At 41.1% G+C, this 18,060-nt stretch overlaps 1 protein-coding gene across 1 annotated transcript; it reads left to right on the top strand.

The window, feature by feature from the left end:
* Nucleotides 1–12,909: 12,909 nt before the first annotated feature.
* On the top strand, nt 12,910–17,749 carry atox1 (antioxidant 1 copper chaperone). The gene is made up of 3 exons (XM_072590459.1): nt 12,910–13,019; nt 14,998–15,070; nt 17,592–17,749. Exons 1-3 carry the CDS (start codon nt 12,915–12,917, stop codon nt 17,714–17,716), a joined length of 303 nt encoding a protein of 100 aa, XP_072446560.1. The 5' UTR covers nt 12,910–12,914; the 3' UTR covers nt 17,717–17,749.
* Nucleotides 17,750–18,060: the final 311 nt, after the last annotated feature.

Raw genomic sequence — 18,060 nt, forward strand, 5'->3', positions numbered from 1 at the left:
ATTTATCAGTACAATTGTCATATTCCTTGTTCTCTTTAGTATATAGAAATATATTGATCTCTGACAGGAACATATTCAATGACTGACCTTTCAGTCCTCAATGGTAAAGAATTCCAAACATTGAAGACCCTCTGAGTGAAGGCTTCCTCCACACCTCAGCCATAAATGGCTTGACCTTATTCTGAAACTGTTTCTCCTTGTTCTAGATGACTCCCAACAAGAGAAAGCATATTTTTTGACAACAATAATCATCTTGGTGATCCCATTGGAGGTCAAGACTCATGCATTTGGCTGACAGCCCAAATATCTAATAGACTGTTGAAACAGCTGAGCCTTGTGGAAAACATTGCTCTGGTGTTCTGATTTCTATCTTCAATTGAACAATCCTTTATTTAAAATAGGATAAAGAGGTTCCAATTGCTTTCCACTATTATAGTGTAATTTACACTATTCATATTTTAAATGATCTGGATGATAAACACTTTCAATGGCCTAAAGTAAAAATTAGATATTTCAAAGAAAGAAATTGTCAATCAATTACTGTTTCTAAAGCTTTTATTAAAACAGTTTCTGTACAGTTATCAATGTGCAAGCAGTGGTGCTGAGACTATATGGAGACCATAGGGAGTGGATGAAGGGGGCATACTTTGGTTAGGGAGACATGTGAAGTGCCTTTCCAATTCACATTCCAAAAGCTTTCTCATGCAGAGTACAGTTCATAATACCTCTGAGGTGTCATGACATTTTGAAAAACTGGCTTAACTGCTCTGACATTTGCAGAGGAATGGACTCATGACCCAAATCAGCCACTATTTCTTACCATGGACAGAGGATTGGCTAACTGATAGGTGACAGAGTTGGGATATGTCAGGCATTTTCAGGATGGTAATCTGTAAGTAGTGGTGTGCAATAGGGATAAGTGGTGGGGCCACAATTATTACAATATATATTAATGACTTGAATGAGGAGATGAATGTACAATAGCAAGTTTGTTGATGACAAAAATAGGTGGGAAGGCAAGTGGTGTGTCTGAATCAATGAGTCTGCAGAAGGATATTGATAGGTTAAGTGAGTGGGAAGAACCTTGGTAAATGAAATAGAAGGTGGGAAAATGTGAGATTATACACTTAGGCAGGAAGAATAAAGCAGCTGAATATTTTTTAAATAGAGAAATACTGCAGAAAGCTGCAGCACAGATGGAATGGGAATCTTCATGCATAAATCACACAAAGCTAGCAACAAAGTTCAGCAGATAATAAGGAATGCAAATTGAATGTTAGTCTTCATTTCAAAGAGAATGGAGTTGAAAAATAGGAAGGTCTGGCTGATACAGTACAATGCTCTAGTCAGATCACAGTGGAAAACTGCGAACAGTTTTGGTGTCCATGTGTAAGAAAAAATATACTGGTATTGGAGGCAGTGAAGAGAATCTTAACTAGGTCAACAAATCTTGAATATCAATGTTTGAAATTTTCTGCCTCAGAACTCCATGGAGACTCAATCATTATGTTTAAAACTGAAATCAATAGACTTCTACATATTAACAACATCAAATGATCCAGGGATTGTGCAGGAAATTGGCATTTAAGTAAATCAGCTAACAGCTTATTAAATAGTGGAGTGATCGCAGAGGATTTAATTAGATTAGATTAGATTACTTACAGTGTGGAAACAGGCCCTTCGGCCCAACAAGTCCACATCGACCCGCCGAAGCGCAACCTACCCCTTCATTTACTCCTTTACCCAACACTATGGGAAATTTAGCATGGCCAATTCACCTGACCTGCACATCTTTGGACTGTGGGAGGAAACCGGAGCACCCGGAGAAAACCCACACAGACACGGGGAGAATGTGCAAACTCCACACAGTCAGTCACCTGAGTCAGGAATTGAACGCGGGTCTCTGGCGCTGTGAGGCAGCAGTGCTAACCACTGTGTCACCGTGCCGCCCCAATGGCCTACTCCTGTTTATTTTTTTAAAAATCCTATTTACAAAAATATTTCCTTTTATTGGATTGATCTGTCTTTGTTCATTGTTTTATATTTTTGTTTGCTGGATTTAGATTCTCCCAATGTTATAGTTATCCCCTGAACTCCCTTCTTGATAGAGTTGTTTAAGATTATTATGTAAAAATCTCTTCCTGACATTGTATCACTGAATGAGTTAAAATCTAAATCTTTCATGGTGTTACTGATCCTCAGATAGTTCCTGTGATTTATAGCAAACAAGCCTGCCAAATCTCATTCCATTAAGATCACTGAATGCAGGCTTTATTAACTTAACCTGTATTTTTGTGACTCACACTTAATAACCTTCATAAATCTAAAGTTTCTGTCACCTGACTCATACCTTGCACTGATACAAACCGTGGGGAATGAATTGCTCAGGTCATGTCTAATGGGTAAAATGGAACAATTCTCCTTTTACATTCATTGGATGCCTCTCAGCAGATCCAAAGTTATGGATGAATAATTCCTGTTCTTACATAAACAAACACGGCAGTCAATTTATGTGCAGCATGATCATGGGAATAAATGCTGAGATAATCTGCTTTGACAGTACTGTTTGAGGGATAAATAGTTCCTCGGACACTGGGAGAAACACTGGCTCTTTTAAGAAATGACATGTAAAGTCTTAACATCCATCACAAAATGCATCCAGGGCTTGGACTAACATCTTATTTGAGACTGAGCATCCAGTAATGTTGAACTGCGTTGAAGTATGGGCTTGAGCCCAAAGTGGAACTTGAATTTAACTGCGTCTGATCACAAAACAAAATTGTGTTCTGTCACTGAGCCACGTAACACCAACCAATCTCTCTTTCTGAAGTTAAAAATCACACAACACCAGGTTATAGTCCAACAGGTTTAATTGGAAGCACACGAGCTTTCGGAGCGCCTGATAAAGGAGCGACGCTCCGAAAGCTAGTGTGCTTCCAATTAAACCTGTTGGATTATAACCTGGTGTTGTGTGACTTTTAAATTTGTACACCCCAGTCCAACACCGGCATCTCCAAATCATCTCTTTTTGAAGGTGTTCATCAACTCAGTACAGAAGACAAATTTATGGATGTCATGAATTCTCACTTTGAGGGACTGACTGGGATGACAACGATAAAAACTGAAAACAAAAGGTCAATTCTTCCCTAATTTCTCAATGTCCATTCCCCTCCTCCCCCCACCTCTGCCGCACCCATTCCTGGGCAATTGTTAACAACGGAAGTTACAAGTACAATGGCAGAGATAAAACAAGAAGTCATTAGCAAATAAACAGTAGGAAAAACTTCTGATCTGAACTTTCAATGAACTTCCCACACATGTTTGGACAGAAATCGATGAAAATCTGCTTTGTCCAATCTAATCGAAAGCTGGGTGATTCCACTTAAATTGCATGGTGTTCAGATTTCTTGTGATCATTCTCTAAGACTTTCTTGTGGAATGAAACTTTTCAGTTTGCTACTCTCCTAGTCTACAGAAATCAGATTATACCAAGCATAAGATAATTGAATATGACAATCGGGAATATTTAATGCCACCCTCATAAATAGTTCAGTGGCAGTGAGCATGGCAAATGGAGATCTCGCCCTCTTTCCACCTCCAGGGTGGGACTGCTTCCCCCAGCATCAACTGAAACCCTGAATGGACAATAAGGACTCGATCCTAACACCGCTAGGATTTAACAAGTCGCAGCAGGATAAAAAACAGAAATATTGGTGACTGAGACATAAAGGACCGACTGGTCTTGTATACTTCAAAATGGGCCACTACATTTGTATCCCACTATTCCAGGTTTATGATTGCTTCTTCCCTCTGGGGCAATGAATGGTGTACTTGCTGTGGGAAATGCCCAAAGCAGACTGTTTTCCATTTGCTTGCAGGGTTCCAGTGGTCAATCATTTTAGGCACACGGCACTAGACTGACAGACCTGGCAACAGGAAGAGGGAGCCTGCTGACAGCTATCCTTGTAGCCTTTCCACCAATCTCCCTACCCCTCGGCTCACAAACACAATCACTCAGCTGTGGCCTGGGCCCCTGGTGCACAATTGGCAGGAGCCACCATTCGCCTAGTGGCAGGATGATGCCTAATTGCCAACCTCCTCTAAATTCCACCTGACATTTCCATACGAGATAAAACATCCTGAACATCTCGTCAACCTCCTTCTTGGTCCCACAAAGATTTCTTCCTCCTCCTCTGTGGATTTTTTGTACGTGGCTGTCCAACTGGTGGAAAGATGTTTTACCACACCCTTCAAAATTCAACTCGCCCAAACTCCCGTAATTAAAACAAAATAGGAAGCTGCTGCTCATTCTAAGTATGAATCATTTTCAGTGTTTCAGCCATGGATGCAGTGCTAACGTTTTTGGCATGGATGTTTTATGACTGATAATCTTTCCAATGCTATATACTCTTAAACCCAATTCTGGATTATTTTGATCAATCATGGGGGATGGAACACAAAAAAGGCCATTTGGTTTAATTAGTTTAATTTATCAATCATGTGGAATACAGGTTCACATCCAAAAACACTGATAAATATATCAACCATGTACCTGAAATTGTCTCATTACTTGCAACCTTCCAGTTGTAATATTTCAGCAATAAATAACACATTCAAGTTATTGTACAGGTGAAATGTAATGTATTGTATTATATTGTACATTGGGTTGGTCACTGGTTGATTCTAACAATGCACCATCATAGGAAGTCATTCTCTGCACTGTATGTACTTCAGAGGTTTGTGGGAAGTGAGTGGCTGTTACAATTTTATATTGAGGATTGGGATGGTGGGGATAACATGAGAAAAATTAATGTTGACATTAATATCGAACCTGTTATTTTATCACCTACCTGTAATTTATTTTACTATTTCTGTTAAAAAATTGATTTGGGCAGATTTTCTTTCTTGTAGTTTTTGTGAATTTATTGTGAATATCAAAACCAGACAACTCCAAGTTGTTAATGCAAAACCACCAATGGAAACAAAGTCCAATGTGTTATAGAGTCATAGAGTCACAGCTAACATAGAAACAGACCCTTCAGTCCAACAAGTTCTTGCTGCCCAGATATCCTAACCTAATCTAGTCCCATTTCCTAACACTTGGCCCATATTCCTCGAACCCTTCCCATTTATATACCCATCCAGATGTCTTTTAAATGCTGTAATTGTACCAGCCTCCACCACTTCCTCTGGTAGCTCATTTCCATATACACACCACTGTCTGTGTGAAAAAGTTGCCCCTTAGGTCCCTTTTGTATCTTTCCCCTCTCACCCTTCACCTATGCCCTCTAGTTCTGGACTCCCCCACACCAGGGAAAAAAACCTGGTCTATTTACCCTATCCATGCCCCTCATGATTTTATAAACTATAAGGTCACCCCTTAGCTTCCAATACTCCAGGGAAAACAGCTGCACCCTATTCAGCCTCTCTCAATATCTCAAATCCTCCAACCCTGGCAACATCCTTGTAAGTCTTTCCTGAACCCTTTCAAGTTTCACAACATCCTTCAAGTGGGAAGGAGACCAGAATTGTATGCAATATTCCAATTCTGTACAATCAGGTGAGGTGGGGTGAATTGTCTGTCTTTTTTTTAGCTTCCCATTGCCCCCCAACCCCATTCCCATTTTTGGTTGGCTACAATAAGTATTTGATTTCCTTTTAGCATGCATTTTGACCACACTTCCATTCAAACAAAGTTCACTTGTTTAAAATTAAGGAGCCAATTACAAGTTTTTCCTGTGTGAAAGAAAATGGGATTTTATTACTTACTAATGCAGGACTAACAAAAATAAGGAACATAATAAAACATCAAACACAGCACAACAGAGGTACAAAGTTTGAAAATTGGAGAGTGACTAGTACCAAAAGGAAAACAAAAGGATGTACAGTTTTAAAAGTCTTCAGACTCCTTGAAGTGTTACTTTTAACATTGAGGTTAACCTGAGACCATGGTGTTTAATTGAGTTCTTGCATCGCTAGTGATTTTATTTATTTTTGTTTATCATTTCTATAAATGATTTAGTTGAGAATATAGAAGGCATAGCCGGAATGTTTGCAGATGACACCACAATTGACAGTACAGTGGAGTATGAAAAAGGTTTGTGAAGACTAAAAAGAAATCTTGATCAATTGGGTCTATGGGCTGAGGAGAAGCAGATGGAGTTTAATTTGATCAAATACAAGATATTATATTTTGGTAAAACAAGCAAGGGGAGGACTTATACAATTAAAAGTAGGGCCTTGGGTAGTGTTGTAGAACAGAAGGGCCTAGGGGTTCAGGTACATAATTCTTTGACATTTGTGTCACATGTGTGCAGGTTGGTTAAGAAGGCATTTGGCACACTTACCTTCATTGCTCAGACCTTTGAGTATAGAAGTTAGGAAGTCATGTTGAGGTTGTACAGGATGTTGATTCTGGAGTACTGTGTGCAGTTCTGGTCACCCTGTTATAGAAAAGATATGATCAAGTTGGAGAAGTTCCAGAAAAGATTTACCTCACAATGTTGCCGGGAATGGAAGATTTGAGTTATAGGGAGAAGCTAGATAGGCTGGGACTTTTTTCACTGGAGTGTAGTCGGTTGACAGGTGTTTATAGGGTTTTTTTAAAAAATCATTAAGAGTACAGAGAAAGTGAATGGCAGATTTCTTTTCCCTATGGTGAGAAATTTCAAGACTAGGAGGCATATTTTTAAGGTGAGAGCAGAAAAATTTAAAAAGGAACAAGCAGGTACAATTACAATATTTAGAGGACAAGGTTTGAAGGGATATGGGCAAGAACAGGCAGATGGGACAAGTTTAGTTTGGGATTATGTTCAACATGGATCAGTTGGACCAAAAGGTCTGTTTCTGTGCTGAATGACTGTATGACTCTACGGTAGTAAAGCTTGTAGATATCTTTGACTTGTCACTGGGCTGACAGGCTAAGAGGAAGAAAAAAGAGAAGAGACCAGATTTTCAAAGGAACAGTAATCTCTTGCAGTTTATCATTTTACTTCCTTTCCCAACATGCAGAATTGTCAGTGGAAGGCAAATCCATGCCTCTTTTTTTCAGCTAGGAGAAAGTGAGATTTTTCCGATATGGCTAGGACATCCGCTGCACCCGATGTGGCCTCCTATACATTGGGGAGACAGGCCGCCTACTTGCGGAACGTTTCAGAGAACACCTCTGGGACACCCGCACCAACCAACCCAACCACCCCATGGCTGAACACTTTAACTCCCCCTCCCACTCCGCCAAGGACATGCAGCGACTCATCTTCCACCCTCCAACCACAGGGGATGAATGCGGATTTCTCCAGCTTCCTTATTTCCCCTCCCCCCACCTTATCTCAGTCCCAACCCTCAGATTCAGCATGGCCTTCTTGACCTGCAATCTTCTTCCCGACCTCTCCGCCCCCACCTCCTCTCCGGCCTATCACCCTCACCTTAACCTCCTTCCACCTATCGCATTCCCAACGCACCTCCCCCAAGTCCCTCCTCCCTACCTTTTATCTCAGCCCGCTTGGCACACCCTCCTCATTCCTGAAGAAGGGCTTATGCCCGAAATGTCGATTCTCCTTCTCCTTTGATGCTGCCTGACCTGCTGCACTTTTCCAGCAACACATTTTTAAGCTCTTTTTTTTCAGCTGTCAATTCCACATTCTGAAATTTAGAAGTCTACAATCACAGTCAGTTTTGCACTGTTGACAAGAGGTAAGTACAAAAGTATGTGGACTTTAGGGTGTCAGACAGTAAGGTGCCAGATATTTAGGGGACTGGGCTGCCAGGTGGATAGGGGCCAAGTGGGTACAATGTAGCATGCCAGGATAGTAGGTGATAGGGTGTCAACAAGTAACAAGTCAACAGGTGGCTAGGCTGTCACACTAGTAGACAGCTAGGGTGCAAATATGTGACAAATAAGGTGGGTTGGTATGGATGGGAAATATTGGATCTGGTCTGGTGAAAAGACATCAAGTACTGGGGTGGGTGGTATTGTTGGGTTCTGGGGTAAGAAGTGGGTGTGTATCAGGCACTGGGACGGGTCTGGTAAGGGGTCAGGGAGATGTGCAGCTGGAATGTGTGAGGAAAGTCAGAGGTCAGTTAAATAACTGACTTAGGAGTTAGACTAGGTTTATAAGAGGGTTTATTTGAGGAGAGTCACTTCAATATCTTGTTATCTTTGTAGCCACAAAAGATCACGGTTCCAATCTGTTTTGAACTGCCTCTTCCCACCTTTGAAGGACACATCTTTAGGTTTGACTTTCTGTAGATCTCTCCATCACCAGACAATTGCTTAATTCACATTTGCACCCATTTTTGGCAATGTCAGCCCTCTTCAAAAAAATACAATTACAAGCAATCTGTCCACAATGCTTTGGTGTTCTAACCCTTGGTTATAGTTGAAGAAGTACAATCAGTTTCAGTTAGTTAAGGTTTAACTTTTCAGTTATTTTGTAAAAACAAATAGGAACCACAGTTGTACAAAGGCAGGGTTCAGAATGCAGGAGCTGTACTATCAGCCAGACAGAACCAGCATGGTGGCTCAGTGGTTAGCACTGCTGCCTCACAGCACCAGGGTCCTGGGTTCAATTCCTGCCTATCTGTGCGGAGTTTGCACGTTCTCCCTGTGTCTGCATGGGTTTCCTCCGGGTGCTCTGGTTTCCTCCCACAATCCAAAGATGTGCCGGTCAGATGAATTGGCCATACAAAATTGCCCACAGTGTTAGGTGCATTAGTCAGGGGTAAATATAGGGTAGGGGAATGGGTTTGGGTGGGCTTCTCTTCGGAGGGATGGTGTGGACTTGTTGGGCCTAAGGGCCTGTTTCCACACTGTAGAGAATCTAATCTAAATATGGACAACACTTGTGAAATCTGTGAGGAAAACAGTAGATAATACTTTATTATTAAAAATAAAGAACGACAGATGCTGGAAATCTGAAACATGAACAGAAAGTGCTGGAGAAACACAGCAGGTCTGGCAGCATCTTTAGAGAAAGGAGCAGAGTTAACATTTTAAGTCTAGTGACCTTTTGTCAGGTAATGCAATAAATATGTGTGTTGCAATGGTTTGTATAAAGTTTAGTTTGGCAGAGTTAATTCTACACTTCATAGTGATAAGACTGGTTCTCCTTGCATACATGTGAAAATGAATAATTGTTTGACCTGATTTCCTGTGTCCTCTCATTGCCTTTGGCAAGCTGTCTGATAAGAATGACAAATACATCATCAAGCTAAAGGCAGAGGTACACTAATAACAGGAGATGATCCAGAACAACAACTTGCATTCATATAGTGCCTTTAGCATATCCAAACATCCCAAAGCATCCCAAACTCCTTTATAAAGGCATTGTCATCAAAATATGATGCTGAGCCATGTAATAATATATGAGGGGACCAAACGTTTTATCAATTTTAAGATGCATCTTAAAGAGGGAAGGAATAGTAACAATTTGCAGAGGTCTAGGAAGGGAATTCCAGAGCTTAGGGTCCAGACAGCTGAAGATATGGCTGCCAGTGATGGTGTGATAAAAAATGGGGACTTGCAAGTAGCCATAACTGGAGAAACAGAGAGATATTGAAGAAATGAAATACTTGAGGAGGTTACTGAGAGAGATAGGGTTAAGGTCATTGAGCAGTTTGAAAACAATGACAAGAATCTAAAATTTCTCATGATTCGGAGATGCTGGTGTTGGACTGGGATGGACAAATTTAAAAATCACACAGCTTCAGGTTATAGTCCAACAGGTTTGTTTGGAATAACTAGCTTTCAGAGCGCTGCTCCTTCAACCACCTGATGAAGGAGCAGTGCTCCGAAAGCTAGTGCTTCCAAATAAACCTGTTGGACTATAACCTGATGTTGTGTGATTTTAAAATTCCTCAGGCTGTCAGGACAGAAATCCATGTAGGCCAATAAGCTCAGAGCAGATAGCTGAACAGTACTTAGTACCATTTATACTCCAGGTACCACTGTTTTGAATTACCATTCTACTTTGGCTGTATCAGATCTATCTGCAGCATCAAGAGGTAGGACAAGATCCCAAACATTCAAAGTTCTTGCAAGGTGCATGTTCATCAGAAATCAGTTTTGCTGAAACAGCCATGTAGTACACATGGAGGTCTCCCACCTAACTCTAAATACTAGGACATTCTAGAAAGCAATCTAAGACCCTGAGTCTTGGACCCTTGTGGGAAGAGAAACAATCTCAAATCTCTATGCCATCAAGCAATGTAATTTTTTAGAGAACAGTCTATTATTTTTCTTCCAAACTATACCCTCATTACAACCTCCCTTCAAAAAGTGACAAGCCTATATTCTGGAGATCATACCCACTCTATGCAGTTGTCTTTCCAGCACTGAATGGTTGACTTATTGCCTAGGAATAAGGAACACTGAATTTAGCTCCCCTCAGTGGTGATGTCTCCATACTGCTCACAGCCATTTCAGAGCAAATATCAGTAAACTCAGTTACCTAGCTCGCTCACATAAAAGCAAAATACTGCAGAAGTTTGAAATCTGAAACAAACACAGAAAATACTGGAGAAACTGAGCAGATTTTCTTTTGATGCTTTATAATGTCCAGTTTTCCGGCCTTAGTCATCTCCTCTTCACATCTGTCCCCCATCAGGATTAGCTGTAAGGTCTCTGCTTCCATCTTGGAAAGAGGCCTGCATAGTCTTCATCATCACCATCCCCCACCATCTGGCTAAGCTTGTTCTCACTTTGAACAATTTCTCCTTCAACTCATCTCATTTTCTCCAAGTCAAACATGTGGCCATGTCTTCCTACATGTGTCCCTGGTAAGCCGATCTCTTTGTGGAGTGTGAGGAACATTCCTTGCTTCAGTCCAACTCAAGCCCCCACCTACAACACTTTCTTCTCTACCTTCATGATATCTTCCTGCTATCGTCTGGAATTTGAAAAAAAATTAATCAATCTTGCTTCCAATTGTCATCCTTCTCACATCTCCACCTGTATCTGATGTTTTGCTTCATTACTTGACTTCAGTGTTTTCATTTAAGGATAAGCTGTCCACAGATATCCACTACAAACCCACCTACTCTCAGTGAAGAAGGTTATCTAAGATTACAATGAGAGTTTGATCAATTAGGTCAATGGGCTGAGGAGAGGCAGGTGGAGTCTAATTTAGATAAATGCGAGGTATTGCATATTGGTAAAAAAAACAAAAAAAGAGTTATACAACTAATGGTAGGGTCTTGGGTAGTGTTGTAGAAGAGAGACCTGGAGTTCAGGTACATAATTCTTTGAAATTTGCATCACAAGTAGACAGGGTGGTTGAGAAGGCAAAAGTGGGTACTGCAGATGCTGGAGATTAGAGTCAAGATTAAAGTGGTGCTGGAAAAGCACATCAGATCAGGCAGCATCTGATGAGCAGGAGAATGAAGGTGGTTATGAAGGCATTTCACGTGCTTGCCTTCATTGCTCAGACCTTTGAGTACAGGAGTTGGGGCGTCATGTTGAGGTTGTATAGGATGTTGGTGAGGCATTTTCTGGATTACTGTGTACAGATCTGTTAACTCTGTTTTGCAAGGATATTATTAAACTGGAGAGAGTTCAGAAAAGGTTTGCCAGAAATGGAGGTTTTCAGTGAGAAATATAAGTCGGGTATGCTGGGAGTTCTTCCACTGAAGCATAGGAGGTTGAGAGGTGACCTTGGTCTCTTATTGAGTTGCACGTCTGGAGTATAGCCCGCAGGCTCCCCTAGTGGCAGGTTGCTAAGTTAGCGGGCCAGTAATCGATGGCAGAGGCAGTTTAATTCAGATAAATGCGAGGTGCTGCATTTTGGGAAAGCAAATATTAGCAGGACTTCTACACTTAATGGTAAGATCCTAGGGAGTGTTGCTGAACAAAGAGACCTTGGAGTGCAGGTTCATAGCTCCTTGAAAGTGGAGTTGCAGGTAGATAGGATAGTGAAGGAGGTGTTTGGTATGCTTTCCATTATTGGTCAGAGTATTGAGTACAGGAGTTGGGAGGTCATGTTGCGGCTGTGCAGGACATTGGTTAGGCCACTGTTGGAATATTGCATACAATTCTGGTCTCCTTCCTATCGGAGAGATGTTGTGAAACTTGAAAGGGTTCAGAAAAGATTTACAAGGACGTTGCCAGGGTTGGAGGATCTGAGCTACAGGGAGAGGCCGAACAGGCTGGGGCTGTTTTCCCTGGAGTGTCAGAGGCTGAGAGGTGACTTTATAGAGGTTTACAAAATTATGAGGGGCATGGATAGGAGAAATAGACAAAGTCTTTTCCCTGGGGTTGGGGAGTCCAGACCTAGAGGGCATAGGTTTAGTGTGAGAGAGGAAAGATATATAAGAGACCTAAGAGGCAACTTTTTCACGCAGAGGGTGGTGCGTGTATGGAATGAGCTGCCAGAGGATGTGGTGGAGGCTGGTACAATTGCAACATTTAAGAGGCATTTGGATGGGTATATGAATAGGAAGGGTTTGGTGAGATATGGGCCGGGTGCTGGCAGGTGGGACTAGATTGGGTTGGGATATCTGGTCGGCATGGACAGGTTGGACCGAAGGGTCTGTTTCCATGCTGTACATCTCTATGACTCCAAGGAGCAGCAAAATCGACGTTTCGGGCAAAAGCCCTTCATTAGGATTTTGCCTGAAACGTCGATTTGCTGCTCCTTGGATGCTGCCTGAACTGCTGTGCTCTTCCAGCACCACGAATCCAGAATCTGGTTTCCAGCATCTGCAGTCATTGTTTTTACCTCGTCTCTATGACTCCCCTAGCGGCCAGTCGCTGAGTTGATCAGCCCGCGGGCTCCTCTAGCGGCCAGTCGTTGAGTTGCGATTCAAGAATCGGTCCGCGAGTTCCCTGTTCAGGGTTCGGTCCGTGGGCTCCCCTGGCGGCGGTTCGCTGAGTTGGCGGTTGAGGAGTGCGACCCGCGGGCTCCCCTAGCGGCCCAAGGATGGTGTGTATGTTAGGGTGTCGTCGCGCGTGCGCGGAGGCGGCCGAGGGTGGTTGTGGACGAGTGGCAGGAGCCGGGAGGGGTGATCCCGGAGTCATCATGAAGGTGAGGGCCGGGGATGGGGATCCGAGGGAAGCCCGCTCGGGACGGGTGCGGTGCCTGGGCCGCCCTCCCGGCGTGTGAGTGCAGCAGGCTATTCGGCTACAGGAGGCATGGTTGACCCTGGCCTCTCCCAGGCCGCGGAATTGCAGCAACATGGCGCAGCAGAAATTGTTTGCATTCCCAGAGATATTTAATTTATATAATTCTGACAGAGCACAGCCTTATGTTTTATTTTTGTAAGGCGGGCAGCAATAAATGTTCTAAGTGGGGCGGGAATTTGATGCAAATTTTCTCACGAATGCACAGAAGCCAGTTTGGGATTTAGCTCAAAGCAATTTCAGATTCCAGCATCCGCAGTAATTTGCTTTTATTTTAATGCAAAGTCTGGGCTGGCCCTTCAAGTGCTGCACTGGAGGGTGGGTGTTAAAAGAGTCCACCTCTGGCCAGAATGTAGAAGGTCCCGTGACACTATTTGAAAATGTTTCTCTGTATGCAAGTCAGTCGATAGCTTCAAAAGACAGAAGTTGCTGGGGGGGGGTGGGGGGAAAGAAAATAACTCAGCAGGTCTGGCAGCACCAGTGCAGACAAAGCACAGTTAAAGTTTTGGGTCCAGTGACCCACCTTCAGAGATTGTGTTCTTCTGTAGAAGGCTCACGAGATTTGGTTCAAAATCTCACAACACCAAGTTATTGTCCAACAGGTTTACTTGGAAGCACTAGGTTTCGGAGCGCTGCTCCTTCAACAGGAGGTTGTGGAAGACACAATTGTAAGACACAGAATTTATAGCGAAAGTTTACAGTGTGATGTAACCCAAGTTATACATTGAAAAATACCTTGGTTGTTTGTTAAGACTCTCATCTGTTAGAATGACCATGTTAGTTTCACTTCTTTCATATGTAAATCACAAAACTTTTTTAAAAAGTTACTGGATTTGAAACTTTAACTTGGCACAGATGCTGCTAGACCTACTGAACTTTTCCAGCAGTTTCTGTTTTATTTCTGATTTCTAGCATCTGCAGGTTTTTATTTGGGTTTTTTTCATTCAGTAGATACACTGGTCAGTTTGATGACTCAAGGGATTCGAACATTCACTTTAGTGGCTTGGGATCTTTTATATCAATCTGAGGATGCAAATGGAGTGTCAGTTTAATGTCTCAAGCAAAAAGTGGCAGATTTTGCATTTATATTCCATTTTTCATATAGCAAAACAAGTTTTTATAAATCATAATTTGGCACACAAGGCATTAAGATGGATTACCAAAAGCTTGTTTCAAAACGTGAGGTTTCAAAGGGGTGTATGATATGATAAGGTTTAGGAAGAAAATTCTTGAGCTTAGTGCTGAGACAGCTGAAATTGTAGCTGCTAGTGGAGGAGAGATTAAAATTTAGGAATGTGCAAGATGCCAGAGTTACAGGAATGGTAGAATCACAAAGGGTTACAGGATTAGAGGCAACAAAGTATGTGTGAACCCATGGAAGAATTGTTAAACTGTATCTCTGATTCAATTACACAATTCATTTGATAATGCTATTGGTGTTGTGAGTAACTCAGCTTTTTAGAGTGGAAACCTGTAAATTATTTTGAACATTGGTTCTGAAGTCATATTGCTTCTAAAATTAATTGCATCTGTTCTTTCTTGAATTATTGCATTCAACTTTGAACAAATAGACTGAATTTGAATTAGTACAGTGACTAAAAAGTTATTTATAGATCTGTGTTAAGGAATGGATTAAGGGAGGAAACGCTGTTGAGAGGTACAGTGGTTGAGAAATTCCAGAACTTGGCAACCGGTTATGTTGTGATTAAAACTGAAGAGGTGCAAGCATTCACAGTTAGTGGAATGAGCATATCTGCTGAAGGATGTAAGGCTGGAGCAAAGTCCAGAGATAGTGAGGGCAACTATTTAAGTCCTTGGTTAGACTCATTTCAAAATTTTCATATTTATTTTTGCGACTTGTAAAATTGGTTAATCTTTTGCAGAAACACGAGTTCTTTGTTGACATGACCTGTGAAGGCTGTTCTAATGCTGTGACCCGTGTGCTGAATAAGTTAGGTGAGATTTACAGTTTTATACGAGAGCTAATTTTCATGTGAGAAATAATTCTGATAACTCTTATTTCATTCAACATATCAATGTCAAGGCAACATCAGATGGTTGGTCATTTGACCCATTTTTATTCATCTAAGATATATGTTGCTGAAGTCCCTCTAATTATGGCAACCATTAGGTCCCGAAAAGCTTGATGTGTTTACTTATAATCTGTCCAATCATCTGTTCTGTATATTGATAACTTACAACATAAGAGTGGATGCTATTGTACCAGACGTAAATTTGTCCTTTACTAGTTTCTGCCTGAAAACTTCCAGTTCTATTTTGCAATTTAATTTAGATTTTGGGATTTACCTTCTACTGTTTACAAGATCAATTTTGTGGCTGAAAGGAATAAGCTCTTTAGAATTCTGGTCTTGGAACAGTCAGGATGAATTCTGTGGCTAGCCTTTTTGCACTGCCTCCACCCATCGACTGCCTGATTTTCTATTTCAGCTGCACTTTCACTCCTTGTCCCTGCTCTATTTATTCCCTCACGTCGAAAGATCTATCAATCACCATCTTGAATAAGTATAATGACTGACCATTGACAGTGCTCTAGAATGCCAAAGGTTCTCAATTTCTATACATTTCTCCTCATTCATAAATTCTTACTTTGTCTTGAGAATGCAATTCCTAGTTTTATAGCCCTGGTCAAGGAAGCAACCTCTTAGCATCTTAAACGTAGTGACACAAAGAGAACAATATCGCTATGCTAAACTTCTGTCCAATATCATGGGCAAGGTAATAGACTGACATTTCAAAAGGTGAAAAAATAAGTGGACTACCCAACTGGAGCATTGATTGAACTGGAGGTATAAAGGGCATGGTTGCATTGATATGGAAGTTCAGTTAATATGAAAACATTAACAAAAACATTGCAACTGTATGGGTACAGTTTTGGCAAAGAGCCTTGTCTAAGAAAAGCTCATAAGCAGATCTTTGTTTCCAGCTGGTAATTACTAATTGAAGGAAATTGTTATTTGAGGAAATCTTTGCCCAGTCACTGCATCTGTTCCCCATGCGAGTGACTGTGTAATTGGGAATTGACTCCCATAATGAAAAAAGTTTCTGGGGAATGTGTGGTATTGAACTTTGACTTTATATTATCAGCCAATTTCGTCTTAAATATTCCCTCCCTAATTCCTTATTTAAGACTTGCTACTTTGATGTAGCTTTTGGTTAATGAATATGTCCTGTTCTGGCTCAGTGTCAATCTTATATTTGATAACACACCAATGCAGTGCTATGTAAATTTAAGATTTTCTTCGCTCAGGTAAGGGTACTGAACTTGAGTTGTTTATGAACTGTATGGCTGAGTGCGATATCAGAAAATGCAATTACCAGCGAGCCAGAGGAAACCCATATAGTTTTCTCCTTGACGGCAAGACATTTTTGCTGCTATGCCGATCTTGTGTTTTGATTTAGGGATGCCGATGTTGGACTGGGGTGTACAAAGGTAAAAATCTCACAACACCAGGTTATAGTGCAACAGGTTTAATTGGAATCACTAGTTTTCGGAGCGCCGCTCCTTCATCAGGTGATTGTCACAACCATCTGATGAAAGAGTGCCGCTCCAAAAGCTAGTGCTTCCAATTAAACCTGTTTCACTATAACCTGGTGTTGTGTGATTTTTAACTTTATCTTGTGTTTAGTTTTCATATTTTTTTTCAGATCAGCTGAAGCCCTTCATTGCACTTTACTGAATTTGCTGAGACTAATCAGTTATACATATAATTAGCTCTATTTAAGTCCTAAGACTGTTTGTATTAGGTGGAATAGCTAGTACAGTCATGAGATGGAATCTGTGTATAATGTTATTGCCAGAGTGTGCTAATAACATTATTAGAAAATTGGTATTGAGTGGGCAATGAGTAGATATTTGAGCCTCTGATACAATTGGCTTCTTCCATGAACCCACACTGAATACCATTATCCATTATGTGCTTACCCAGTACTTGAGTATGAGCCTTTTAATATGCTGTAGGAATGGGGCCAGAGCTGGATATTGTTGTCCAATCTTAACTGCCCAGAGAGGCCAAAGGTGTCCTGCTTCAAATCTCTGAAGTGGTGTTCAACTCAGGAATGATGTATAACTTGAAGGAATGTGGAGAATGATGGTATTCATGATTTTGCTGTTATTTTTCCTTTTTAGTGCTAGAAGTTGGAGCGCTGGCCAATGCCATTGAGATAAATTTAGTGAGCATGTGAAATAGAGTCAAAGGAGCAGGAATTTCTCCTCCTTCCCCCTTACTGAAGCTTCCACCATTGCTCCAGAAAGGTTAGAAAAAACCTAGCTATTGAGGTTGTTAGTTATATATCTGAAGATACAAGATATTCTCCTAAAATATACAGACATATCTTGTATGGTGCTTTTAGCCCACTGAGCAAATAAAATTAGTACATATCATTTTCAAAATGCTAATTTCTGCCTTTGGAGCTCTAAGCTTTAACTCTTCTGATCAGTTCTTTTGTTTTAATGCAGGTGTGCAGTTTGACATAGATCTTCCTAACAAAAAAGTCTTCATTGAATCTGACCAAAGTTGGGAGGTGCTGATAGAATGCCTGAAAAGGACAGGAAAAGAGGTGCAATATGTTGGAGAAAAGTAGAACATGTACTGGTAGTTGGTGAAAATGAGAAAGGTAATGACTCAGTACATGTGACACTGAAAGAAATCTTCAGTATACATGCCACACTGATACTATTTCTGCCTGATGCTTGTGATTCCTATCCAGCCATCTTTGGACTTTGAAACCAATATTCTCACATCTTGTGTCTTTAGAAGCCATTATTGTCATCTCTGTAGAGATTAGTAACTTTCATAAAGAAATTCACACTTCCATTGAACAGTTAAAAGAATGACCGGTCAAGATTTTACTGCAACAAAATCATTTACTGGAACAAATTGCTGCTTTCTTTCTATAGGCAACTTAAACTAACCTGCAGCATGGTA

The sequence above is a fragment of the Chiloscyllium punctatum genome, chromosome 20, assembly GCF_047496795.1.
Source record: "Chiloscyllium punctatum isolate Juve2018m chromosome 20, sChiPun1.3, whole genome shotgun sequence".
NCBI classification, from domain to species: Eukaryota; Metazoa; Chordata; class Chondrichthyes; order Orectolobiformes; family Hemiscylliidae; genus Chiloscyllium; species Chiloscyllium punctatum.

Coding starts and splice junctions, on each gene's coding strand:
- atox1 (XM_072590459.1), top strand. CDS start 12,915: ATGGTGTGTATGTTAGGGTGTCGTCGCGCGTGCGCGGAGGCGGCCGAG. Junction 13,020..14,997: donor ATCCCGGAGTCATCATGAAG/GTGAGGGCCGGG, acceptor AATCTTTTGCAG/AAACACGAGTTCTTTGTTGA. Junction 15,071..17,591: donor CCGTGTGCTGAATAAGTTAG/GTGAGATTTACA, acceptor GTTTTAATGCAG/GTGTGCAGTTTGACATAGAT.